Here is a 27,571-nt window from a genome sequence, read left to right on the forward strand (position 1 = left end):
TGCCCCTGCCGTGGGTTCGCCTTTAGCTCTTTTTGATCAGTTACAAGTAGCCTGTGATCTTTATCACCCGTTGAAAGGTCATGGCTGGTTTATCTTTAATCTAACCACGGAAGTCCAGCGCTTGAACATGAATTACAGGCAGTTTGGACATTTTCCCCTACAGGGCTCAGCACAGGCCTCCTCTTGACTTTTCTACCTTTCTACATATCCTAACAGCCCAGCAGCGAAGACTGGGTGGTGTTTCTGGGGCATCTTGCTAAGGGTCTGGTCATGCTTTCCATTTTCTTAGCTTGTCCTTAGGTGTTACGGATCTTTTTGCCTCTGGGCTTTGCTTCTTCAGGCTGTACTGGATTTTCTCTGGTTGCAGGAGTTTGTTAAAAAAAAGTCCACCCCTCACTTAGTCCAAATACCAGCAGCACCTGACGTCTGCTTTTGTAAAGGTAGTTACATTATGATGATACCATTTTTCTCAGAGAAGCTGACATTGCTTTTCAAGTTTCAAATTGCTCCTTGGAAGCAGGTAGCTGTAGAGGGTCCTTTCATTTCCTTTCTTCATCATTAGCATCTTCCAAAACTGTGATGGACCTTTTTTTCTAGGAGGCAGTCATAAGTCATGGAGAAACACATAAGTTTGGAGGCCGACTTTGAAGGTTGGAGGTTATTCTTGTTATGTCACTTAATAAGGTAATGTGACCTCTGGTCCTCTGCAAAATTGAGACCGAGCTCAAGATGAGGTCGTCCCAAAATGCATCCCTCACCGGAGGCGCGAGCAGAAGCGGCGGGGAAGGTTGCATTTTGGGGAAAAACACCAGATTCCGGGAACAGAGCTTTTCCTAGAGACCGACGTTTGCCTGGAAGCGCCCCGGGGCGGAAGGGGTTACGATGATAGAGACGACAGGAGGACTGTAGTGGTGGGAGCGTCGCAGCGGGCAGCTCATCGCGCAGGCGCGAGCGGCGAGGCTGGGTTGGGGGGCCGCCCCGACACCCGGAAGTGTGCGCCTAACGGGTCGAGCCCGGCCTTCTGTCCTGGGAGGGGGCGGGGCCCGAGCCCCTCCGAGCGAGGCGCCATAGAGCAGGACGGAGGACCAGGGTCCTAGATAATTCCGGAAGTGGCGTCATGAGACGACTCTCGGTACCATAGAGCAGGGGGGTTCAAGGGGGGTGGCGGTCAGGGGTCGCGGAGCTCCTATGCCTAGAGCGGCGAGGTAGCGGTGGCGGCCTGGGAGGGGGAGGGGAGGGAGAGGCGCGAGCGGAAGCGGCCGGGAAGGTCACTTCCGGCCTGGGCGCCCGTCCCCCTGACCCCAGGGTCTGAGTCGCCGCTGCCGCCGCTGCCACCATCCGCGAGGCAGTTGAGAGGAAGAGTGCGGTGTGACGGCCCCGGGGCCGAGGAGGTGAGGGCGGCCGCGGGCTCAGGGGGGCGTGCGCCGAGTGGCTGGGATGGGAGCGCGTCGGGAAGCAAGGCTTCGGACGGGGGTGGGTGGGGAGGCGGGAGGGCGAGCGCGGCAGAGCGAACGAGTGCGCGTGCGCGTCGTGTTAGGGGTGTGTGTGTGTGGGGGGGGTGGGCGTGAGCCGGCGCGCGGCCCGGGAGTTCGCGCGCGCGCGGGAGAGATTGGCGCCGCGGCCTGGGGCAATGCGCGTGCGCTACTCCTGCGGCTGTTCGGGGCCCGCAGGCAGCTCGATTATTGGAACCGTGGAGCCAGGCCTCCCGGACTGTACTTGCAGCCGATCTTGGCCGGAAGTGCGGAGGACTTGTTGGGGGGGGTGGTGGGCTAGGCTTGATGTGGGAGGGACCCCATTGCCTGGACTGGGCTGACCGGAAACGGCGGCCCATGGTCAGTCTAGGCCCTAGTTCTCCCATGTCCTTTCCCAAATCTAGTCGCCTGGCCCGTTGCTGCCTCGGGCGCTATGCGCTGGCCTTTGATCCGGCGGGTAATTACGGGTATGCAGGTGGCGGGAGGCCCATTCATCTATTTCCCCCTCGCGTGCTGACCGGCGGCAGGAAACAGGTCCTGGGAGGGGAAGCACCAGGCCAAGGCCAAGGTCAGCACCGTGTGGATCGTAAGGCCCTGCCTGGACTGTTGCCTTCCTTCCCAGGGCGGACTCAGGGCTGGGTCCAGCGCGAAGCCCCGCCCCTCAACACCCCTCCGGCCTCCACCCCTAGTCTGCCTAAGAGTAGGTCACAGAGTGACCCCCAAATTCCGGACATGAGTGCCCTAGCACTTGCTAAAGGTCAGCCGGAAAAGTGATCCACAGACGAAGTGAGTGTAGCGTGAACGACACCTGACTTAACACCAGGATAGGAAAATGAACAAGAAGTAGAGATGGAAAGCAGAAGCTGAGATCTGACCCAGTACAGCCCTAGAGAATGCTCAGGGAGTTATTAAGAAGGCAGCGACTTGATGGATTCCTCCAACCCCATAATTTCTGGTTCAGGCTCCGTGTTGGGCATTGCTGAGGATCTAGCTGAGATCTGGCCTCAGCTCTGGGGAAAGCACAAATGGGGTTTAAGTCTCTTGAGTCAAGTGTAGCCAACCTTCCCTTTCTGCTTCTCTGGAGTCACTGAGTGCTGTGCTGCCTGACCCAGAGAAACTTTCACATCAGATTCTGACTTGGCTTATCTCATATAAGCTGAGCTGAGGATGGGAAGGGAAGGGTATATCCTCAGGTTTGGCCCATGGTGAAATTCAAGAATGATTTGCAGCCGCTGCAGCCCAAGAGCTCTGAAGCTCAGTTCCTTGCTTTGGCTTCCTAACTTCTGCAGTCATAGATAAGAAATTTCATGCCATTCCCCACAAGGACACAATGGAGTTGTTAACAGTGATACCCCCAGAGCAAGGGTTTTCATACTTTGCTTTCAGGCAAAAGTTTTTAAAAAATCTCTGGAGCCAGCTCCTGATTCCTAGTCTTGGCCAGCTTACAGTTCTGTGACCTTGGATGTGTCACTTCCCCTTTCCCAGGCTGTTTCCGCCTCAGTCTACTTAATAGTTACATTGTTACAGTTCCCAGAATATGCCCAGTCCATCAAGATTACAAACAACTAATCCCAGGACATTGAATTGCACTGGTAGGGACATCATGTGAGTTGGAGGGCTGTCCTCAAGGTTTCCATGGGCCAGGCCTGCTGGTGGGTGACACTGGCCAACTTGACAAGGATCTTGTAGTTCTTTTTTTGCAGTAGCTCAGGACAATAGGGAGATATGCTAGAATGTCCATGAGAGTTCTGGAGCCTACATGGCACGGGTGCTGTGATCTCTTTGCCGAGCCTTGGACAAGAGGACCCTGGGACTTAGGGCGATGGCAAGGCCATCTATGTAACTATGTAGTCGCTGATGGGCACTCATAGCTCTTGTGGGTGCACAGACACACTTCACAGGTTTTCCAAAACCATATTGTCATCCTCTGACTAACCAAGGATGTGTCGGGTGTTGGACTTCCATATTTAGGAGAGATTGAACATTTGATGACTTGCTCTGAGAAGTTGGCAGGCACCTGATGCTGAGTTCTCTTTAAGCCCTGGGACAGAAGTGGTCACATTAGTTTTGGCAAGACAGGACAGATGCTTGTGCTGGTGCTTGTGTGCTCTGGACCCTAAAGTAACTTCAGGATACGGTATGTGTAAGTTCATGATTGTAGTGCCACCCCTTCTGTTGGAACAGTTCTTTTGGGCAGGGCTGGATCTGGGGTTACAGCCCTATTCTTTGTTTGTTTTTTCTTTTTTCTTTTTTTCTGAGCTGGGGACCGAACTCAGGGCCTTGCGCATGCTAGGCAAGCGCTCTACCACTGAGCTAAATCCCCAACCCCTACAGCCCTATTCTTAAGTGCTAGCCATTGGGTTGGGTTCCTGGTTCCTTATTCTGTGGGTAAAGTCAGGAGGACTGCATTCAGGGCTGCTGGCCTGAAAGACTCTTGAGACCTGGTTTCTGTATAGAAGACCTATAGTAGGATGATTGGAGTAGGAACAGAGGAGGAGAGGCAGAGGTGACTAATACTGGTGGCTGGAATGGGTAGTGAGAATTGAGATTTCTGCTAACTGTAGTGAAGGCCTCATTAGCCAGTGGAAGCTGAGCTGTCATGACCTTGAGGTGGAGTGCAGAAAGCTGTAGAGAGATCATTCTAGTTCCTGTCCTAGTGGGCTGGGTGACCCTGTTGCCACTATGCTTTTCCTAATCTACCTCTGCCTTGGCCTTTCCCTGTGGGCTCCCAGAACAGTGGCTTCTCTCCTGTGCCTGGTGGGGAGTGCCTGCCTTACAAGGGATAATGCTGGGGACTAGACACACATTAGATGAAATCTCAGCCTCAAAGCTAAGGGGAAGGCCGCTTAGAGCATAGGTTTGGGTTTGTGTGCATGCAGGATGAGTTGGTCAGGGCTGAGTATAGTTCCTGTCCTCCTTTGAGGACTCAGTCTGCTGGACAGTCCTTGTGATATTTGGGGGAAGGGAAACCCATAGGAGCTTAGGATTCAGCCAACAGAAGCAGATGTTAATAATGCTGGTGCACCGAGATGCTGGTGTCCCGAGAGGAGGTCTGGCCTACCCAAGTTTGACTCCGCATTTCCTCATGTATGACATGACTGTATGACATTGTATTAGCCACTCAGCTGCCTAGCCCTTGACTTTCTCATCTCTGAAACAGGTATAGCAGTGATAGTGTGCAAGAAGTGCTTCCTTGAATTGTCTGTTGGTAGAAGGTGTCTGCAGGGGCTGGAGATTTAGCTCAGTGGTAGAGCACTTGCCTAGCAAGCGCAAGGCCCTGGGTTCGGTCCCCAGCTCCGGGAAAAAAAAAAGGTGTCTGCAGGTTTCTTGTTCAGTACTGGGCATGTGTCACGATATACTGCTGGCATGGGGTGAGATGAGGCACCTTGGCTAGGTCACATGGTTGGGCATCAGTGGGGTAGATTCTTACCCTGGCAGCTTGCCTGTAGGGATTGTCCTCTGGCCTCTCTTCCTGGTGGTTCAGGGGATCAGGATCCAAGCTTATGTGCTTATAACACCGTGTACCCCACAGCTTGGAGTTTAATCTGCTTGCTGAATGTGATCTGTACTGTAGGCTAAGGAAGACAGCTGCTGCAGAGAGAAGGGAGGAGTTGGGAAGGCTTCCCAAGGGAGGAACTTTAGATACTGGGCCTTGGCACATGGGCATGTTACTTCAGCTGATCCAGAGAGGTGTAAGGCCAGGTAGTGTCTACACACCTAGAAAACAGCCCAGCCGAGAGGGTGGGTCTGAGATTCTATAATGCAGAATGTAATGTAGTGTTTTTAGAGGGTTTTAGGTTCACAGAAAAGTTAAGCAGGAGGCACCTTTCCCTTATGCTCCTTCTACCAATCCCAGGCTCTGGGTTAGCTTGCTGTTATCAATAAATCCTTATGAGCATTGTAATCATCCAGCATGCATAGTGTACTCTTGAAGAGGGTTTTGCATTTGGCAGTTTTCAGTTACTTTCCAAAGGTTAAGAATTCAGGTGCTCAGGTGTGATAGATTTGAGGCTGAGAGCTAGTGCTTGGCTTCTGTTTCCTGGCTGTGGTTGGCCAGGAAGGAGCAGGGTGCTCCTCAGGGACTTCTCTAGCTGAGTGCCAGGTGTGCCACAGCTTTACAGTGGATTAAGAATCTAGAAGGCTCTCCTCGGGTAGGTGGGGCCAAGGCTTTTCTCTATCCTGACCATGTTTACTTCATTCCCTTGCCAAACAGGCCTTACTAGCCCTGGTTGACAGTGACCATGCTCTCCTGAAGAGACTAGAGTCCACAGGAAGTAGGTGTGCTAGACCAGTTAGGAATCAGAGGCATCTCATCTGCCAAAACACTGGAGGGGAGACCAGGAGGACCAGGAATTGGCTCCATGCCATGTCTAAATACAGCCTCAGATATGGATAGGTGCAAATGATGTCCTCAAAGTGTGACTACCAAAACTGGATGAGATGGAGCAGTTCTTACAAGCTCACTTTTGTGGAGCAAGTCTAAGAGTCCAGTGATGGCAAACACTGGGATGCATCTGCTGGATGGTGAGGCCTTGCCTGAGGACTGAGGGGACGAAGGCTCAGTTTCAGTCTGGTGCTGGATGTATGACTTGGTTAAAGAGGAGTTGAAGGGCCTGGAGTGAGGGGAGAGGCCAACCACAGACAAGGGAAGGCAGAAGAGATCTGCTAGGGAAAGCAGAGTGGTTCCTCTAAGGAGCACCCTAGTGAAGGATAGCAGGACCGTGAGCTGAGAGGCCAGCTAATGGCCATCTATGGGACATATTCTAGAATGGTAAGTATCCGGCACACTTAAAGTGTTTGCCTCAAGGATCCCAGCAGGAAATAGAAAGATGATGGAGATAATACAGAGCTGGCGTGTGATAGAAGACCCACCTGTACACAGGAGGAGGGAATACCTGAGTCAGCCCCTGAGAGGGGAGGAGGAACAGGCAGCTAGAAAATCAGAGGGAGCATGCTCCAGAGGGGAATGGCAGTAGACAGTGAGATTGGGGGGTCTGGAAGATAGGAGTATGCAAAGCCTAGGCAAGACTGAGGTCTTTTGATATGTGGGGTGAATTTTGGTTTTGTGGCTAGTGGGATGTGTGATGGGACTTTTTTAGGCATGATAGTGTTTCTTGCTCATGACAGTTTTACTGAATTAGGGGATCCCTTCCATAATGTACAATTCACCCACTAAAGGCACAGTTTGCTGGCTTTTACCATGGTCACTCATTTTGTGTTCATCACGAGATTTAGAAAATTTCCACCTGCCCTGCCCTAGTCCTGGGAGCCATTGCATTTTCTCTATGGCAGTGGTTCTCAGCCTTCTAATGCTGAGACCCTTTAATACAGTTCCTCATGTGGTGACCCCCAACCAGAACATTATTTTCCTGGCTACTTTATAACTAATTTTGCTACTGTTTATTAGTTGTTAGCAGGTCTCTGCTATGTGACCCCAACAGGGGTATCAATGGACAGGTTGCTCTGTGGGTTTGTTTATTTTAGGTGTCTTACACAGGGTTGAGCAGTATATGTTTTCCTGAATTTGACTTACTTTACAAGCAGAAAGCCTTGGAGGTTCAGCTTTGCTTTGTGTGTGTTTTTGTGGCTGTGTGCTGTGCTTCACAAGTTGGCCATTTGTATTGGCTCTTTGGGGCTTTTGGGTTTATGGCTTCCCTGAACATTCACATCTAGAGTTCCATGTGGAGGATCTTTTTCTTCCACACACTCAGAGTGTAGACTAGTAAGTTGCTGCATTGATGGGTGATTTTTTTTCCTGTAACCTGGAGGGACTGACAGGTGTTTTCCGAAGCAGGAGTGCTACTTTGCCCTCTCTGTAGCCAAGCCAGAGGCTTCCTTTCTCGCCGTCCTTTCATGACACTACTCTGTGGTAAGAAGTGGAGCCTCTTTGTGTTTCTGCTTGAATTTCCCTGTGGCAGCATCATTTCACGTGCTCACTGGCCGTCTGGATATCTTTGAAGAAAAGACTATTGAGATCTTTTGCTCAGGGTGGGGCTTGTGTACGGTCTGTGTTTGTGCTTGTGCTTATGAGCACATGTAGAGGTTGACTTCAGTCACTTCTCTATTTTAAAGATTTATTTACTCATCTACTTAACATGTATGATATGTACCTGTTTATGTGTGCCATCTGTATGCAGGTACTTGAGGCCAGAAGAGAACATTGGATCCTCTGAAACTGGAATTACAGGCAGTTGTGAACTGCCATGTGGGTGCTGAGAACCAAATCCAGGTCCTTATTCACTGAGCATCTCTCCAGCCTCTTTTTTGAGATGGGGTTTTATTGAGCCTGGAGCTTACCCTTTTGGGTCGATAATGTAGTTGGCCTTGCAAGCTCCCCTCCTGGCTGTTCCTCCTGGCCCTGGGGTTACAGCTCTGTATTTGGTCCTCAAGCTTGTGCAGTCACTGAGCCATCTGCCTCAGCTTGTTTGCTCAGATTTTTATTCATGCTATTTGAACTGAGTAAGTTTTTACAAAGATTAAGGTCATGGAGTGGAGAGGGGTCTTAAGAGGCTTAGTTTGGATCCAGAGCTGGGGAGGGGAGGCACTCAGAAGCAGGTCCTGGGGTGGGCAAGTGGAGGGAGGAACGAGAACAGAGGAGGCAATGATTTGGTTGGGGCCTTTGAGAAAGGGGGAAATGATGTCCTTGCTGGTGACCCAGGGATGTGGGTGTGGGCAGAGGGTGCTTGAGACTCAGAAGTAGATGGGGGCACTTGGTGACAGTGAAGTCAGAGAGGGTGTTTGTTAATGAGAACCAGTAGAGAACAGTCGGCCTGGAGATGACTGGTTGGTAAGGAAGGAGATGCATTGGGATGTCACCACTCTTGCCTGCTGGCGGGAGGAGAGGAGTGAGGCATACCAGGCTGGAAGACAGAAACAAGAGAGTGTGCAGGAGGGGCTGCTTCTGCTCCCAGGCCCAGCAGGCAGGGGGAAGAGGAGGCAAGATTGGCAGCAGAAGAAAGCAAGGGGATAATTGGTGGGCAGGCATCCAGGGGGTGTGTGGGTGGGACCTAATAACAACAATAATAACAATAATTTGTCTGGGCTTAATAGCTCTGTCAGATCCATGTGCTAATTGGATTGCTTAAGGGCCCTGCTGGGAGGGGTCGGGGCTGAGGGAGGGTGCCTTTTCTTCTACCTCTTCAAGGTGGAGGTCAGAGCAGGGTGAGCACCTGTAGAGGCTGGAGGTGCTGGCTGAGAAGGGAAAGGAGTAGGAAAGGAGAGGGTAGGATGCACCTCCAGGGTTCCTGTTCAGAAGGTGCTAGCATCATGTTGCCTGGACTTTTTTATTTCTGCAGAAGTTCTGGAGTCTGAACCTAGAGGATCAAACCTAGGGCCTCTGTCACATGCCAGGCATGAGCTCTGCCACTTAACATCTTTGCACATCTTGGGAGTTTTCTTGGGCTCAGGTTGGGACCCTTCTCTGTGGAGCTATCATGAGACATGGAGCTGGGTTGTAGCTTCTAAGATTTCCCTGGTTCCTCTGTGTCTCCCCTGCAGATAAAGTATCTGTTCCCCATGCTGTGAGATCTAGGGTGTGCCCCACACCTCAAGAACTTGAACAAGAGGGCCAGTAGTTTATCTTTATGAATGGGTGAATGAATACACGGGAAGACTGGATCCTTCTTGAACCCTTTGCAAGAATATGAATCTCTGATTCATCCCCACAAGCTTGCTTCCACTGGAGGCTTCACACAGCACTGTGAAACACCTGTCGTACAAGGATACGCCTGAGGCCCTGAGAGCTCTTACTTGCTCAGGGTCACAGTGTGCAGCTGTGGTGACTTGGGCTGAACTTCCAGGCTGGGATTTTCCAGATGAAGAGAGGTGTGTCCCTCCATCTGGTATCAGGCCTGCTCTCAGCTTGTTTGCTTAAGCCAGCCAGGTGCTGTCAGCTCCTGTAGCACTCTGTCCTGCTCTAGGCAGCAACCTAGATAGCCCTGCAGCTCTGCTAACTAGAGGAGACAGACATAAGAGGGGCACCATTGAGGCTTAATAAAGATCTGCCTCTACTCCACAGATAAACCCAGGTTCCTGTGTTGTGTGGCCTGCTGCACCTCTTTGCCAGTTTGCCGACAGGGGCCTGGGGCAAAGCAAAAGGTTATGCAGCGAGGCAGGAGGAACAGAATGCCTTCCCTTTCTGAAGTTCAAGTTTTCAGGGCATGTTGTGTGTGTTTGTGGAGAATGGACATTGATGGCAAGTCTTTCCCAGTTATTTTCTTAATTTTTAAAACTATTGTTGACTGAACTTGGAGCTCCCTATCTTGCTAGACTGTCTGGCCAGCAAGGCCCAGGAAACCTTGTGTCTCCACTCCTCAGCAGTGGGGTACGGGCATCCTGCCATGTTCAGCTTTTACATGGGTGCTGGGTACTGGACTTTAGTCTTTCTGCTGTGTGACAGGCCTTTTCAGGCTGAGTTTTCCATCTCCCAGCCCCTACCAGAACATTTTATATGGTATTTCACTCATGGTATAGGAGCCAACCCTTCCCACATCCTGGACCCAGCAGTGTTGTGGACTTGTGAGCTCCCTAGGTTCAGAGGAACTTAGACAATCATCAACAGCAGCATATGGCCTGTCGATAAGCTTGGCTGCCTCCTGTTGGCTGTGCTCCCAACCCATGGCTTTCCTCAGGACTCCCACAGTCCTTGGCTTTGAAAGTTGCCCTTGTTTTTGCATTTCTTGCTCATTAATATTAGGAGTCAACTAAACATTTCCTGTAATTGGCCAGATAGTGCAAATCAAAATTGTTATAGGTGACTCGGAACATTTAAAATGTGACCATTTGAAGGGAGACACCATGGTGTCAGTAGGAAGAATTTGGCCAGGCTGGCAAACCTTTTCCAACCTGCACAGGTTAGGCTCTGCATCCTTGGTTGTAACCCTGCCAGCTCTCTTTGGGGCATCAGTTTCCTTGGGGGTTTTCACTGCCTGGTCAGTATAGTAAGGCTTCCTGGTTTTGGGAAAGAGGGTGTCCTCCTCTGACCACTGAAGACCTGAAGGGGTGAGGTGAGTAGAATACAGGCAGGCTTACCCTGCCTCCTACCTATAGTCCGGCCCTCCTTCCTGTAGGAAGTTGGATGGAGCTGGGAATTCCCACCTGCTTGAGCTTGTTTACTTGAGCTTGTTTAAGTGAGAACACAGTATCACACTTAGCAACTGCCTTTCACTGGCCAACCCTCTCTTCCTTGTCTTTGACTCCTGCCAGTACCTGCAGCTCAAGTCCTGTTTCCCCCCTTCCCCTTAGATACTCGTATACTTTTTAAAAAGTTCTATTAAAGGTATTTGTGTGCTGAAAATGTGTTGGTGTTTTTATTATTATTATTATTATTATTATTATTATTATTATTATTATTATTATTATTATTTTTCTGCGACAGAGTTCTCTGTGTAATAGCCCTGTCCTGGAACCCACTCCATAGGCCAGGCTGGCCTTGAACTCAAATTTGCCTGCCTCTGCCTCCCCATTGCTATAAGTAAAGGCATGTGTCACTACTGCCACAGCTAGAAATATGTTACTTTAAAGAAAGCACACAGTTGGGTGATACATTTTAATATATTCAGAGTTGTATAGCAGTCACTGCTGTCTAGTCCTGAATGTTTCTATTACCTGTCAGGAAGACCGTACCTCTTCATGGTCACTGCTGCTTCTGTCCTCCCCTGTAGCCACTCACCAGTCTGCTTCTTGTCTGTGGATTTGTCTACAGAGTCCATACCCATGGACTCCTACACGGTGTGACCCTGGTCTTAGTGACCTCGAGTAGTTCACTCACACAGAATCTTATACCATGTGACTGGGTTTATTTGCTCCTGAGCTTAGTGATCTTGGGCATTTCATACACAGAAACCTATTCCTGGTGATCCTGGGCTTTGTGATGTTAGGTAGTTTATGCACATAGAGCCATACACCATGTGACTCTAGGCTTAGTAACCTTTGGCATTTCATGCAGCCATGTGGCCCTAGACTTAAGGATCTTGGGAAGTCTATGCATATGGAATTATAGGCTTAGTCCTTGTTTCTTTAGCTAGCATTTGGTGTCTGCTTTTTAGCTGCCACACACAGCACTTGGATGCCTGTTCACTCATGGTGTTGTGCAGATGCATGTTTTCTTTGGGTGTATGCCAAGAATGGGACTATAGCGTGACTTGGTAACTGCTTACCTCTTGAGAAATGGGCTGTTTTCCAGAGTAACAGTGCCATCCGGTGTACTTAAAAGTTCTCCGGGGCTGGGGATTTAGCTCAGTGGTAGAGCGCTTACCTAGGAAGCGCAAGGCCCTGGGTTCGGTCCCCAGCTCCGAAAAAAAGAACCAAAAAAAAAAAAAAAAAAAAAGAAAAAGTTCTCCTTGTGGAGTTCTTGTTTCATTTTTAAGACAAGATCTCATGTAACCTAGTGGTTTTGGATGCATTATGTAGTTGAGGTGTGCCTGGAACTTCTGATCCTCCTGCCTCTCCTTCTCAGGTGCTGGTATTAACAGGCGTGCATACTACATCTAACTTCCTTTGGAAGTTTGGTGTTCATGGTGTGCCACCTGGGTGCCTGGCAGTGCTGGGTCTTGTGTAGGGCACGCAGAACTTTCTCCTTCCTAGAGTTCACTGCCGTGTCTGAGAAATAAGCTGACATAAGGCAGATTGACTAGAAGAAAGTTTAGGTGCCTCCTTACATGTGTGGGTATCATGTGAAAGCAAGGCCCTGTGTATGGTTGGGCCTGGTGTTTGTTCTGTGCTGGTGACTAGAGTTTTTATTATGGAATGTGGATAGAGAGGCTTGTTTGTGCAGAAGTCCCTTGCCCTTGTCTCTTGTCTCTGATAAGATAGTTGATTCCCCTGGAACAGGGAGGCCATGTCTCAAGAGGAAGCTATGCTCTGGCTTTCAGGAAGAAAAGGGAGTCATTGCTGTGGCCACGGTCCTTGAGCTGAAACCATCCCTTGCCTGGTGGTGTGTTCTGGTAGGGTTCTGCCATTTTTGTCAGCTTTTGCCCACAAACTGTCTGTTCTGTTGTATAGTCCTTAAGGTTGACAGATGAGAGAAAATGAACAGAATGGAAGAGACTTGAACTCAACTTCTATGAGCAGAAGGACCCTATTGGTGTCATACCCTTATGGCCTGTGACGCCTTATCTAGATCCCTTGGCCCAACTCCTATGCATACACATGGTCATTGTGGAATAGGCTCCTGTGGTTTGCTGACATTTAGTCCAGACTCCTAGTTTCCCCCTTTAAACCTTACCCTTTTCTCTCCCAGTAGCTTCTGGAGAGGTCATCTTGGACCAGTTCCATAAGCCTTTGCATGCAGCTCTTGAGCCACATAGCCACCACATAGCTATTCAGACTTGGCTCCAGCAACTGGAGCCCACTTGGGTCTGTTTGTTCTTTTTGTGTGGTTCTCCCTCCTGGGGCAGGACCAAGTACTGGGATTTATCGAGTTTTGTCCTTTAAGCTTCTCCTTGGCCCAGTTTCATTCACCTGTGTTTTCATTCATATCATTGTTCCTGGAGCACTTGGGCTGTGAATGCTGGAGGTCCCATGGGTAGTGCTGGCCTAGGAATAGATGTCTGAGGACAGACTTAACTTGGTACAACATGAAGGGGCACAAGAATTGAGGAGGATAAAGGGACAGGTTGGGGTAAAGGGTGGGTAGACAGGCCTTTTGAGGTGACTCACCTCAAACATAGTCTGGCAGGGACAGCCGTCATCACATGCTTAAAGGCTCTCAGGAGCCAGGAAGAACACAGCTGAGGGGGCCCAGGTGACTGGGCTGGTAAAGAGCCTGTGGTTCATGGAGTTCCTGAAGGCTGGACCTGGCCCAGGCTTTCCATTGGCTAGCCTAGAAGACCCATGTGTTAGTTACTATTGTCTTGTGGATCAGGCTTGTCCAGCCCTGCAGCCTGCAGTTGCTCAGGGTATAAATTTAGGCAGCCAGTCAGTTCACAATGTTTGATACAGGAGGTATGGGGGTTTCTATGTCTGAAATTTTTTTGGGGGGGTAGGGAAGGAAGGGGGTTGAGACAGGGTTTCTCTGTGTAATAGAGTCCTTGGCTGTTCTGGACTCCCTTTGTAGACTAGGCTGGTCTCAAACTTACAGAGATCACCCTGGCTCTGCTTCCCAAGTGCTGGGATTTAGGCGTGCACCACCATGCCTGGCCCTTGAAATTTCTTTTTGTTGCTCGTATTTAGATGTAGGAACAAGACAGTCTTCTGACACTGCTCTCCTAGTTGTGCTTGAGCATCCTTGTTTTAAGGAGTCCTTCAATTGGGTGTTGTAGCTGTAAAGGCAGATGGGCCTCTTCCAGCAAGGGTCAGATCTGCATGGTTGTGTTGAAACCCCATGCACCTCTGTCCTCCACCTTGTCCATGAGGAAACTGAGTCATGGAGTTGTTTTGCCTGTTTGCAGCTAGGTGGAGCAGGGCAGGGGTCTGGGAGAGGGGCTGAACTTTGTCTTGAGTCAGGTGCCGCAGCTGAGCCACCACCGTCTTGGTGCAGGCTCCTGACTGCTGGGTGACTGCCTGCTTTGGAGAGTTCTCTGTTCTGTTCAACACTTGTAATCTCTGTCTTCCTGTCTTGTACTCTTCCAACAGGGACCCAGACATGGAGCTTCGGGAAGAAGCTTGGTCTCCAGGGCCACTGGATTCTGAGGACCAGCAGATGGCCAGTCATGAGAACCCAGGTGAGGTGGCCTTGGTGGTCCCTCAGCCAACCCCACTGTCTTCCCACCAGGCCAGGGAACCATCCTTTGTGACTCTGGGGTGCCTGGACTCCTGCCCCTTGGCCTCCAAGAGCCCCACACTCCCAGCTTAGAATGAGAGGCTGGTGTTCAGGTCCCTAAGGGTCCTTTTAATAGAACCACCCAGATCCTTGGAGCCATCTTTTGTCTCATGTCTGCAGCTAGCTATTGGTGAGCACCCCTTTTGTGCCCCATATCCTGCTTTGGTTCCATAAGTACCAATTCTGCTTCATGGTTGTTCCTCACGTGGTGGGCCTACAAACCTAGGATCTGGAAGTTGTAATGAACAAGGGAAGGACTGGTAAGGGGAATCTGAGGTCACATGGTAAGATTTGGGAAGGGTGGGCTGGGCTAAATATGAAATTATTCACTTTTAAGTGTTGGCAACATGTGTTCTCTTTGTTTAATAAAGCATTATTGAGTTGAAAAACTCACCTGTGGGTTATATGGAGCCTAGGTTTGTTGGGTAAGACCCATCCTGGCCCACCAACACCCTCCTCCCTCTCCCTGGTGATTCCAGCCTGATGACAAGAAAGCTCATGAGAAGGCACAGTGGGCCAAGTTGTGTGTCTGACACCTGGAGCAGACGGCATTGGCTTCTTCCATATTAATAAATTGGTGCTTACAACACATTGCTTCAGTGTTCCTTAGACTTTGCTTTCATGGCCCAGGGTTGTTGTCACCTCCATCTGTACACTGCCACAAACCCATCTGTGTGGGGTTGCAATAAAGTTTGGCACAATCCTGACAACTTGAAGTACATGCTGACTTGAGGTTCCACTTACGTCTCTTCGCCAGGGTGTGTGAACTCCACTTGGGCAGATGAAACCCAGAGGGCTATGCTGCATTTTATCCTATGCCACCATCACGTGGTAGGCTTGTGGGAAGTGTTGCTGCACCTGCTCAGGGGTAGGAGAACGAAGTCTGAGATGGGGGCCCCAGCCCGGATGAGAAACAGGCAGGCCCAGCTGGGAACCTTGTGGAGTCAAAACAAAGCAGGTCCACTCCCTAGCCTCCCAGGCCTGCAAGGACAAGCCCGGGATTAGGGGGTGGGGGACCACAACTCTGGCTTAGCTCAAGTGTCCTTGAGCGCTGAGAGGCCCTCTGCGGGAGACTTAGGATGAAGACTTCCCCACGGCCCCCACGGCCCCACAGCGGTTCTTGATGACAGACAGCCCTTGATTCTAAACTGTTTATTGATTGATCATCGTGGAGAATAGGTGTATACAACCTCCTTAGGGTGGACCAGAGATTATTACTTTTTTGCAGGAAGGGATGCCCCAGAAGAGAAGAAGCTTATTGGCTAAACCCTGGGAACCTGTCTAGATAGCCCATTAGCATGGAGAACTCTGTGTTCTGTGTCACTTGACAGGTGGCCATGTTCTTTATGTGGGAGTTATGATCACCTGCTCTGGGCCAGGATTCTAGTTGGGAGTAGTAGATGAAACACCTACCGTGAGGTGCTGGGGTTTCTGAACCCACTCAACCATAACATTTCCTGGCATAGTCCACTGCCCCACACTGCCTGTCCTAGTTTCCTGTCTGTTGCTGTGCTAAAGTAACAACATAAGGTAACTTAGGGGAGAAGGAATGTACCTGAACTTTTAATTCCTGGTCCATCATACCATGAAGTCACAGGGGCAGGGGCTTGAAACAGCTAGTCACAGCACATCAACAGTCAGGAGCAGAGGGAAATAAATGCATGTTTGCTAGCTTGGACCCAGTTTGATTTCTTTCCATTTTTAACAGTTTAAGGTTCTCTGATTAGGGGACTGATACCCCCACATCAGTTAACTGATGACAGTTCTCACAGGCACACCCTCAGGACATCTCTGTGTGGACAACCTTCTCTTGAGACTGCACAGGCTATTCTGGGTTGTGTCAGGTTGACAGAGCTGTCCAGCACACTGATGTTGCTTTCCCTAAGCTCTGCTGGCCTCTCTGTCACTCTGACCAGGCACTAATAGTGGTTCTCGCCAAGCACTGCACAGTATTCCTCTGCACAGTGGAAGCCATGCTGTCAAGTTGGCAGAAGATTAGATTGCAGAGTTTTAGAATTCCTTTTTTTTTCTTTTTTGACTGTTGAATTTGCACATTTCTGGGAAGCCTGTTCAACCCAGAGAGGCTAATGCTGCTACTGAGAATGGTATTTTAGTGTGTCCGTAATCATCGTGAGCCTCTATGGGCCATCTTACTAAGAGCACACAAAACCTTGGACAGCCAGGCTGCCTGTTGCTCAGCCGTGCTTTTGAACGGATATTGGTGTGGGGAGATGGGATTGGGGCCGAGGCTGAGCAGTTTGCTTGGGGATGGGGTGCAGGGATGAACTGGGTCTCCCTAGGGCAGTTTCATAATCAAACCTCCTAGACTCCTTTTCTCCTGGTTGTTGCAGCTGCCGAGTTAAATGGGCAGTGGCCATGGCCAAAGGAATCCTCCCAGACTGTCTTGGTCCTTAGCTCAGCAACAGGATATTCAGAAAGAAATAGAATAGCCCCATGAGAAAAGGGCTTCCAGCTGGTATTTTGTAGTCTTCTACTGTGTGATGAGGAGGCTCTGTCCTCCATGTGGAACATAGCATCCACCCTGCTATGCACCTTGGTCACCAGAGAGAGCTCACTTCAGAACTGTAGAATGGCCCGTGAACCTTCCCAGGTCCCTATGTAGGAATACAGCAGCACATAGCCAAACCCCAAATCCAAAACCCTTAGACTGCACTGACAATTATCAGACCTTGAGCATTCTTGCTAGCTCTAGAGGATAGCGGATGGGATAATCACCTCAGCCTGGGTATGTTGGGGTGACTAAGAGGAAGGGAGCAGAAGAGATGACCCTCAGGTGTTAATCGGGGAAGCTTGGGGGCTGGGATAGGGACATATTCAGAAACTCAGCTGAAGTAGGTGTTTTGTGCAGAACCCTGTTGGACGTGAGAGGACAGGGAGGCGAATGCCTGGAGCAGCCTGGTTTCTTGAACCAGCTAGGTCCAACCCTGCAGGACACAGCCTAGAGAGTGAGCCTGTTGGTCCTTGTCATTGTGAGCAGGGAGGAAAGAGGTAGAGAAAATCTGATTGTAACAGGGTGGCCATTGGTGTGACCGCAGTATGAAGCAGCCAAGTCCCTCCTATTGCCTCACAGGTCAGGACACCTGCCTGTACACTGAAAAGAAAACAGGACAGCCTCTTTACAGACAGGTGACCAGGAATACCTTCCCCCTCCCAGAGAGCTGGATTGCTTAGATGTGTTGAGAGAGAATAGGGCACGCAGCAAATCCATGATCATAGAAACTCTTCAGTGGAGCAAATTCAGCAGAGATTAGGAGTCGAAACTCAAACCATCTCAGAATGAAAAGACTAGAAGGAAGTCAAGTGAACAAGCACATTGTCCCCAGTACTAAAGGTGAGGGGATCTAAGAGCATGAACTGATCTTCCAGAGGAATCCCCGATAACTCCAGCTCCAGAGAGCCTGATAATTGGGCTCTGGGCATCTATACCCACACCCACAGCTCCCCCAGCCCTCGTAAGTAAAATTTAAAAATTGTGAATTATAAAATGAAAATGAATTTTTAGTTATTTTGTTTACTTTTTTTTTTTCTTTTTGAGACAGGGTTTTTCTGTGTAACTCTGTCTGTCTTGGAACTTGCTCTGTAGACCAGGCAGGCCTCACACTCAGATCTGCCTGTCTCTGAGTGCTGAGATTAAACGCATGTGCATAACACCACTGCCCAGCAAAGATGAAAAAAATTAAAAGATGCAAATGGAATAAAGAATATTGGGTTTAGAAGAGAACGTGTGATATACATTATCTGAGTCCCTGACACATATAAAGCAAATGAATAGAGTACATGGTAAAACTAATTCATGGGCTGGAGGGATGGCTCGGTGGTTCAGAGTGCTTGCTGCTGTTGCTGAGGACCCAGGTTCTATCCTCAGTACCCATGTCTGGCAGCTCACAGCTGCCTGTAAGTCCAGCTCCAGGGGATCTAGTGCCTCTTGGTTACCCGGACACTTGTGGCATTCATTTACACAGACACGCATGCAAATACAGGTACATCCTAAGCCCTAAATCCAGTGAGGAGCCCTGCCCTGCAATAGAGCTGTTGAGAGAACAAGTCACAAACATCGAGAGGAGCTCTAAAGAGCTGGGGGCTGCGACATGGCTCAGGGGCAGCACACTTGTGTGGCATACCTAGAGCCCTGTGTTTAATCCCCTCTGCTGTAAAGCCAAAACCCAGCTTCCTGGCAGAATGACATAAGGAAAGTAAAGGCAGCTGTTAGACTTCCTGTCGACAACACTTAAGCCTAACAGAAGTCTAACCACGACAGTATGCAGGGTAAGGAGTGAGCCAAGAATGTGAAGGGAGTTGACAAAGAGCAAGAACCAGTTAAGTCCCTTGCCTGTATGCCTTTTCCTGAAAATCTAATGGCAATTGAGCTTTGGACAACCCCATTGACCAGGGAGAGACAGATGAAAGATAGCAGTGAGCATGGCCTTCACTGGAGTGAAGAACCAGCTGGCCACCCAGACACCTGCCTGTGAAGCCAACTGTGAAAATGCAAAGAGCCTCCTTAGGGCACTTAGTATAGCTGTCCTCAGAAGGCAGCATGGCTTAATCCTGTAAGCGACTGCTGTGTTCTGACTGTCCTCATGTGATGAGGTGGCATCTGGAGGGGACTAAATAGCTTAAATAAAACCTTTGGTTTCTGAGGATTCACGTGGCAATCACCAGTGTGGATTTTTATTTGAAAATAAGACACAAAACAGGCACTTTCTGATTTTGCTCCCTGAGTATTGCTTTGGCAAGCTGTGCTTGGAGGGTCTAGGACAAGAGGGATATAAGATAAATGGTACATTGTTGAGGGCACCAGGACCCAGGGAAGACAAGCTTTGAGGAGGCACCCACTCACTAGGGTTGGGCAGTTTTAGCCAAAGGGAATTTAACATGTTTTTGCTGTGGTACTGAGGATCCAACCTGGAGTCTTGGATAGACATTCTAGATAAGAGCCCTACCACAGAGCTACATTCTCAGTTCTGTTTCTACTTCTTATTTTGAGACAGGGACTTGCTAAGTTGACTTTGAGCTCCTGGCCCAAACAGGCCTTGAACTTTCAAACTTGCCTCAACCTCCCACGTAGCTGGGATTGCAGGTCTGTGTCACCAGGACCAGCCTGTAGTTTGTGTTTCCTATGATATTAGGGAAGGAGAGGGAGAGATTCATTCGGTGAAGAATAGAGTACCAACCTACACTTGAATACTGGGCAAGTGCCCTACCTACAGCCTTCTGAAGTGATTCAAGTACCAAGAGCTTGATCCTGATGGGGTGCCTTGAAATCATCACAACTGCTATCCCACAAAACAAAATAGCTGCCCCTTCTGTGTCCAGTTCATTTATGATCTGAGCATTGTCCCAAGGTGATACCAGAAGCCTTTCTAAGAAATGACAGGACAGCATCTCAAGACTGCCTTTGGGAAGGCTGGGGCTACAGAGGGTGGGGTACTAGTCTGCTGGTCCAGAGGTGAGGTTCTGTGTTCATCTTGCTGCTGGGGTGTGTGAACTCTGCTTGGGCAGACACAATGCGGAATGCTAGGCTGCATTTTACCCGTCACCACCATCAGGTGCTTGGTTTGTGGGAAGCACTGATGCACTGCTCAGGTGGGAAAACAGCCTAAGATGGGTGCCTCAGCCAGGGCGAGAAATGGTCCAGGCTAAAACCGAAGCTGGGGTCCCTAAGTCCTGGGTGTCCAGTGGCCACTGGAAGCTGTGAGGATTGTGGAATGGAGGGGTCCACGGGAGGCTGGGGCTGGGGTGACAGGAACGCTGGCTTTGCTTAGCAGCGAATGTCCAGGAGCCTGGGGGGGGGGCTCTGTAGGATGAAGGTTGCTCCACAGTCCCCACGATGGTTCTTGGTGAGAGAGACAGTCCTTGATTATAAACTGTTTATTGATCATCGTGGAGAATAGGTATATACAACCTCAGGGTGGACCAGAGATTAAGTACCTTTTGCAGCAAGGAATGTCCCAGAAGAGAAGCTTATTGGTTAAACCTCAGGACCCATCTTGATACCAATTAGCATGGAGAACTCTGTTGTTCTGTGTCACTTGACAGGTGATCATGTTCTTTATGTGGGGAGTTATAGTCCCCTCTTCCAGGCCAGGAATCTGGTTGGGAGTAGGTGAAACACCTACCGTCCTCAGATATGAGGTGCCTCAGATATGAGGTGCCTCAGATATGAGATATGAGGTCCGAACCCACTCGACCTTTCCGAGTTTCCTGGCATGGTCCACACACTGCCCCACAGATGTACTGTGTAGCCGACAGAGACATGTCCCTGATTCTAACGTTTACAATTTGGTGTATAAATGTTTTGTCTGTGTGCATGTATGTATATCATGTTTCCCCTGTGCCTGGGGAGATCAGAAGAGGGTATCAGCCCCTGGAACAGGAATTACACGTGCTTGTGAGCCACCATCTGGGTGCTGGGAATCAAACCTGAGTCTTCTGCAAGGGTAGCAAGTGCCCTTGACCACTGAGCCATCTCTGAAGACCATACTGAGGTAGAAAAAGTCAGCCCTGTATTTTCTGAGACAGTGCTATCAAGGGGAGCTCACTTCCTAAGCTGACCCTCCAGTCCCCCTGCTAACTTCCTACAGCACCTCTTTCAAACCCCAGTGCTCTTTAGAACCTGCTGTCCTGTGGAGCACAGGTTCTGGCCTACTTCAACCTCCAGGTGTCAGGTAAAAACAAACTCCACTCTTTATGTAATTAGCTCCCCAGTCATTCAGCATCCACTTATTTACAAAACTAAACAGAAGGCAGACTAAACAGAATAACCAGACACCTTAGAGAAAGGCAGTGCCTAAGGAAGACATTGCCTGACCAAAACTCTCCTTGCTCTTTCCCAGCCTTCCCAGGTCTTAGACAGCTCTTCCCTAGATCATCACTTAACACATTATCTGCATATTATCCGCCCTCTGCAGCTGCGTGCGTTCTGTGCTCCCAGACACCGGGCTGTATTCAGCATTCAGATTCCATGTCATGGTGCAAAGACTTGAAAGATGCACACAGTGCCCTGGCCTTCTGAATTTCTAAGCCTTCAGATGTTTTCAGTTGTATTTTGTCTGTGTGTGCGTGGGAGGGTGTGGGCAAGCATGCCACCATGCACACGGAAAGCTTGAGGGTGCTGGTCTTCTGCCACCCTGTGTGTATTGTGACTGAATTCAGATTGTCAGCTTAGAGCGGGCACATTTACCTGCGCAGCCATCCCCAGGCCCATGATGACACTTGAGCACATGTGTATCACTGTATTTTGTTTTTACCCACTTCCTCCACCACGCTTGGGACTGGTCCCTTTCCCCTCTTGGACAGTCCCTCTGCTTTCTTTTCCCCCAGCTGCCATCTAACTGGTCCTGTCCCATGTCCTTTTTACTTTCCTCTCCCACATGGGTGTTTAAGTGTGTGCATTGCGCCGATGCTTGAAGATGTGGATTCTTGTCTTGATCTTCACTCTTCACCCAGTAGTTTGAGCCAAGGTCCCACAGAAACTGAAGCTCCATGTGTCAGTTAGGTTGCCTTGCCAGGGAGCTCCCAGAACCCTTTTGTCTCTATCCACCAGGCAGCTCTGGAGATTCAGGCCTGCACTGCCATGCCTGGCTTTTACATGGGTGTTGGGACAGCAAGTGAGCTCCATCCCCCAACCCCATACATTATAATTTCAGCTATTCTTCTGAAGATACCATACTTTACCTCTGAATAAAATTGCATTGTATGCATGCAAGACATTTTCTTTATGCATTCTTTTGGGGAAGGCTTCTAGGCTGGCCTCATTTCTTGGCAGCGCAGTGGTGATCCACAGTGCAGCAGTGAAGACAGTGGTGCAGGTGCTTCTGCTTTGCCCACTTGGTGCCTACATTTGTTTTCTACTTGAATGATGCTAATTGTTTCTGCCTTAGACTAGTGAGTCTCAGCCTTGAGCATAGAGAGCCACCTGGCTGGGCTTGTGACAGTACAGCTGAAATTGGGGATTAAAGTGAAACATGGAGGTCCTAGGGCTTCACTGGGAGAGCACCCATGGCTAGCTCTGAGATTGGAACTGCTGCAGGTGTGTTGAGTGATCACTGATGTGGCTGTTCAGTGGATCTCGCCGGCCACTGCAGATCTTGGCTTTCTGGTTCCATCACCATGGGCTGCAACTTCAGTTCCTAGTTCCTGGAACCTGGAATATTTCTTCCGAGGAAAGAAGTGTAGCCAGGGCACAGAGCTCCACAAGGACCTTGGTTTTTTTTTTTTTTTTAATTTATTTAATACTTAATAATAATTCTTTGGTTTCCGGGCAAACATCCTCCTCCCCCCTCCCCTTCCTTATGGGTGTTCCCCTCCCAACCCTCCCCCCATTGCTGCCCTCCCCCCAACAGTCTAGTTCACTGGGGGTTCAGTCTTAGCAGGACCCAGGGCTTCCCCTTCCACTGGTGCTCTTACTAGGATATTCATTGCTACCTATGAGGTCAGAGTCCAGGGTCAGTTCATGTATAGTCTTTAGGTAGTGGCTTAGTCCCTGGAAGCTCTGGTTGCTTGGCAGGACCTTGGTTTTGATCCAAGAGTTTACAGATAGCAAAGAGGATTTGACAATAGTTGATTGGACTTAGAGAAAGATTGGTGTAAGGGTCAGGGTATTGGGAGAAAGGAAACAGAAGAAGGGAGACATGGGAAAGAGTAAGGACTACGGGCCCGGGTCTTGTTCCTTGTGTTGAGGGTGCACGCGTCCTCTCCCAGGATGGTGTGTGCATAGGTGAAAGCAACTTTTCTCTCTAGGACCAACCAAGGAGGGAGTATTTAGTCTTTGTAGTTGTAGCATTGCAGCCAGCGAAGAGTTGCTGTGTGTGGCCTAGAACTCAGGATGTCAAGGAAGGGTATAGCAATAATGTACACTCACCTGTTCCCTCCTTACATATGGGGCTGGTTTCAAGGTCCCACCAATTCAGCTTTAGCCCTCCAGTCAGTTATCACAGTCTGTGATCTTTATCCTCTGGTGAACTTACTTTTGATCTAGCCCCTGAAGGCCAGTGCCGTAAGCCTCCTTTTGAATTTTCTACAACTTTCCCACTCCCCCACCCCCACCATGAGGCTCAGCTGTGATGCTCTGCAGGCAAGAGTTTATAGTGGATCTATGGGGGCATATGAAGTATATATCTACTAAAGGACCTTTTCGTACCTTGTCTTCATGAGTATTGTCATTATCTATTTGGCTTTAGGCTGGCCTCCTTAGGTTTTAAAGCTGGACTTTTTATTGTAGAAGGGACCTTTCCTTAAGTTCACTGTCACCCAGTCCTGATGGGAGATAGGTGGCTTTACAAACCTCTGGACGTTGAGAAGAGGAGCTGTAGATTATTCACATCATTTGTCTCAGAAAGAGGGCTTTGATGGTTGTGTGTTCCCATTGCGAAGTTTCACCTCCCTAGCATCCCATCGTAGAGAAGCAGATTGTACAGCAGCTGCCAGATGTGAGTTTGACCCAGCCTCAAAGTGGGCTACAGTTACTCATCTGCCAGATTACCTCAGAGGCAGCATTTGAGCACCTGGAGCTGGTGACAAAGGTAAAGGGCTTCCAGGGGTCTGTGAGAGCCTAAGAAGAGAGACTTTGGGGTGCCATCTAGGTTGGTTGGCAGGGTATATACCTGATGAGGCCCTGGCATCTGACTGTGGGCCTTGGTTCTGCTGGGAAATGGGGAGGCAGAGGGAATTTGAGGGGTGGGCAGGCCCCTGGAGAGCAGATGTCAAAGTCCACCCAGGCCTCAAGAGCAGGATGACGTAGCCTTGGACAGGACACACCTGTAGAAAGAATGGCCTACCTTGAGAGGTGGGTGTTGTTTTCAGTTGTCCAGACCAAGGTTCCTATACTATAGTTGTCCGTGGTTGTGGTGGTGGTGAGGCAGTCCAAGTTAATTTGTAATAGAGGCTAACTATGTGGGTGGGCCCTGCATGCCCAGATAGAGGGACTAGCACACCTCTAAGCTGGCGTCCCACTCTCTTTGTCCAGCTTGTTTCTCCTTTTCTGTTTCATCTTGCAGTCACAGTTGTCCAAATGTGACATGACTTCCTAGTCTGCAGGCCTGGTTCTCCCATCCTCATTGGGTTTCAGGTGGCACTTGTGTTGAGCTTCTCCTAGCTCCCCTACCCTAGGCCCTCTATAGCTTTGGTCAGTAGACCTTTTTGGGCCTGTTAGCCTTCAGCATTGGTCTGCAGGTTCAGAGAAAGGCTAGCAGAGAGAACATCCACTTGGAAGGAGAACAAGTATTAGGAATCTGGGTTATGAACACAAAAGTACATGAAATACCTTGAGTGGTTGGTCTCCCATGGGATAAGTGCATGGGATAGGCATTGGTACAACCCAGCAGTCCCGGGGTGGAAGAACCCTGGAAGGATGAGCTGTCCTGGGGCACTCACTAAGCTAGAATCCATTGGCATGGTCCCTGTGGGTCTGCCACCTCTGACTTGCCTCCTCCTTCCCTCTTGCTTTGCAGTGGACATCCTCATCATGGATGACGACGACGTCCCAAGCTGGCCCCCGAACAAGCTTTCCCCACCTCAGTCTGCACCTCCTCCTGGGCCCCCACCCCGGCCGCGGCCACCTGCACCCTACATCTGCACTGAGTGTGGCAAAAGCTTCAGCCACTGGTCGAAGCTGACGCGGCACCAACGCACGCACACGGGCGAGCGGCCTAACGCCTGTACCGACTGCGGCAAGACCTTCTCGCAGAGCTCGCACCTGGTGCAGCACCGGCGCATCCACACAGGCGAGAAGCCGTACGCCTGCTCTGAATGCGGCAAGCGCTTTAGCTGGAGCTCAAACCTCATGCAGCACCAGCGCATCCACACAGGCGAGAAACCTTATACTTGCCCCGACTGCGGCCGCAGCTTCACACAGAGCAAGAGCCTGGCCAAGCACCGGCGCTCCCACAGTGGTCTAAAGCCCTTCGTGTGCCCGCGCTGCGGCAGAGGCTTCAGCCAGCCTAAGAGCCTGGCACGCCACCTACGGTTGCACCCAGAGCTGTCAGGGCCGGGTGTGGCGGCCAAGGTGCTGGCAGCCAGTGTGCGCCGAGCCAAGGCACCCGAGGAAGCCACAGCAGCGGACGGCGAAATCGCCATCCCAGTAGGCGACGGCGAGGGCATCATCGTGGTGGGCCCACCAGGGGACGGCGCTGCAGCGGCCGCGGCTCTGGCCGGGGTGGGGACGCGGGCAACGGGGACACGGTCGCGCAGGGCGCCGGCGCCCAAGCCGTACGTGTGCATAGAATGCGGGAAGGGCTTTGGGCACGGGGCTGGGCTGCTGGCCCACCAGCGCGCTCAGCACGGGGATGGGCTGGGGGCAGTGGGTAGTGAGGAGCCTGCACACATCTGCGTGGAGTGTGGTGAGGGCTTCGTGCAGGGTGCCGCACTTCGGAGACACAAGAAGATTCATGCAGTTGGGGCGCCCTCGGTCTGCAGCAGCTGCGGACAGAGTTTCTATCGGGCGGGCGGAGAGGACGATGGGGAGGACCAGTCTGTTGCTGCGCGGTGTGCGGAATGTCGGGGTGGGGAGGCCCGGTAGGGACGGGGATGCCCGGGGGGTGGACAGGGCCCCTCGGGCTCGGTGGGGACTACCAGCGAGCAAGACCATGAGGGAGGACCAGGGAGAACAAGACCGAAAGGAGCAGCAGCCTTGTCTCCCTCTGTACCCCGTGCTGTCCTGGGTTTGAGGGGACCCGCAGCTATCAGCTATTGGGTTCTCAGGACTGCCCACAGCCTCTCTGCTGACCCGCCCTACCGCCTGGCGGACCAGCCCTTTTTAGGTTCCCATTCTGGGAGCCAGAGACTGAGAGAACTGCGAGAATCAATTGGCACTAGACCCTCAAGAGAAAGACCACTCCAACTACAGGTGTCGGGCTGAGGTGTAAGGAATGGAGACAATCCTGGCCTTATGCATCGAGAGGGTCTTCCTTCTCTTCTAGAATTTTCTTTTAATCATACTGTTTTGATCCCTCACATCCATTATTTTTTCTGCCCCTTGGGTCCTTATCAATTTTCTAGCCCAAGACGTTCCTCTCCCTCCTGTGTTTGCAGTAGCAGAGGAGTGAAGTAGCTTCCTGTTCCCAGCACGGTCTTACTGAGAGGATGGGGTCCTGTGTGTTCCCTGTCCTGGCGGTGGAAGAAGGGATGTGGGGGCAATAAATGGCATTATTCAATTGTCCCAGCACTGCCTGTTTCTTGAGGTTGGGATGGAGAAGGGAGAGAGGTTAAATGGGAGCCGACCTTATTTTGGTGTGCACAAGTGACAAGTGCCAGATGAGGGGTGATCATGCAGGGCCCAGGGTGTCCCAAACCAGTTCTGGAAAAGAGACTTGCTTTCCAAGGAGCCCCTTGCTGACCTGGTAACAAGGTCACTGTTGAGACGGCGGGAGAGGGATGGCTTATGGAGGACATAGAAATAGCACACTCCTCCCTGGCTATATATCTGCCTTCTCTGCAGAGCAGGCTGTATCTTGGTGACTGCTACTGTTTAGCAAAGGGGATCAAAGCAGGAGGAGGAGGAGGAGGAGGAGGAGGAGGAGCAGCAGCAGCAGCAGCAGCAGCAGCAGCAGCAGCCGCCGTCGCCGCCGCAGCTTGGGGGTAGACTGTTTCTGGATCAGCACCCAAATGAGGACAGGATATCGGCAGTTACCATGCATGCTTTGTTTCGAGTGCTGCCCAATGCCAGTCCAGTGCATCCCCCAGAACCCCTGCAGCTGCAGGATCAGAAGGGATCCAGTGCTAGGTGTTGTTTCTTGGTCATACAGTCCCCACCTCAAGTAACTTGGGAACATGCCAGATGCAAGTTGAATATATAGAACAGTGCTTGACATGTTTCATAATTCCAACTCTCCCTGACCCTCTTCTTGTGCCTCTTGGAAGACTTGAAAATGGCACACAACTCTGCTACCCAAACCTGTTCCCAGCCAGTCCTGCAGCCATATTCTCCATTAAAGCAGACTGAGTAGGGTGGGATGCTGCTGTTCAGTGATGAAGTGGACCATGGGAGGAGGAGGAAGAGCGGGAATAGCTGAGATACAGCGTTCGATGTTTTCTGAACTTGTTTTGTCATAAGATCTTTTATTCATTCATAGAGCATCTTGGTGCTGGTGTGCTAAATTCTGCCACCATATGCCTAGCCCTGGTTGTCAGCACCATGGACAGAGAGCCAAGGCTTAGGTCTCCTCCAATGAAGCCCCTCTCTCCCTCTTAGTCCACAGGCATCCTAGTCTGTTACCCACCTATGTCCTACTATGAGGAGCAGTGTCCCATTTTCCAGCTAAGGAAACAGGTCAGCAGAGGCCAAGTATAATGCCCAGGTTCTCTCAGTAGAGGAATAGCA

The 27,571-nt window shown here is 50.5% G+C and overlaps 1 protein-coding gene across 3 annotated transcripts; it reads left to right on the forward strand.

Moving 5' to 3' along the window:
- The first annotated feature begins 991 nt into the window (after nt 1-991).
- On the forward strand, nt 992-26,413 carry Zfp787 (zinc finger protein 787). Of its 3 annotated transcripts, NR_199565.1 has the most exons (4): nt 1,271-1,391; nt 14,046-14,134; nt 14,353-14,492; nt 14,604-14,823. NR_199565.1 is itself a non-coding variant. In NM_001439274.1 (3 exons), the coding sequence occupies exons 2-3, from the start codon at nt 14,056-14,058 to the stop codon at nt 25,769-25,771; spliced, it is 1,146 nt and encodes a 381-aa protein (NP_001426203.1). In that variant the 5' UTR covers nt 992-1,132; nt 14,046-14,055; the 3' UTR covers nt 25,772-26,413. The 3 variants fall into 3 exon arrangements, 2 of the variants coding, with proteins under 2 accessions (NP_001426203.1, NP_001102374.1); NM_001439274.1 differs by lacking the exons at nt 1,271-1,391; nt 14,353-14,492; nt 14,604-14,823 and adding exons at nt 992-1,132; nt 24,705-26,413; NM_001108904.2 differs by lacking the exons at nt 14,353-14,492; nt 14,604-14,823 and adding an exon at nt 24,705-26,413.
- Nucleotides 26,414-27,571: the final 1,158 nt, after the last annotated feature.

The sequence above is a fragment of the Rattus norvegicus genome, chromosome 1 (assembly GCF_021556685.1).
Source record: "Rattus norvegicus strain SHRSP/BbbUtx chromosome 1, alternate assembly SHRSP_T2T, whole genome shotgun sequence".
NCBI lineage: Eukaryota > Metazoa > Chordata > Mammalia > Rodentia > Muridae > Rattus > Rattus norvegicus.

Excerpts from the sequence above, each read along its gene's own strand:
- Zfp787 (NM_001439274.1), top strand. The coding sequence starts at position 14,056 with ATGGAGCTTCGGGAAGAAGCTTGGTCTCCAGGGCCACTGGATTCTGAG. Across the intron at positions 14,135-24,704 it reads GGCCAGTCATGAGAACCCAG|TGGACATCCTCATCATGGAT; the intron begins GTGAGGTGGCCT and ends CTTGCTTTGCAG.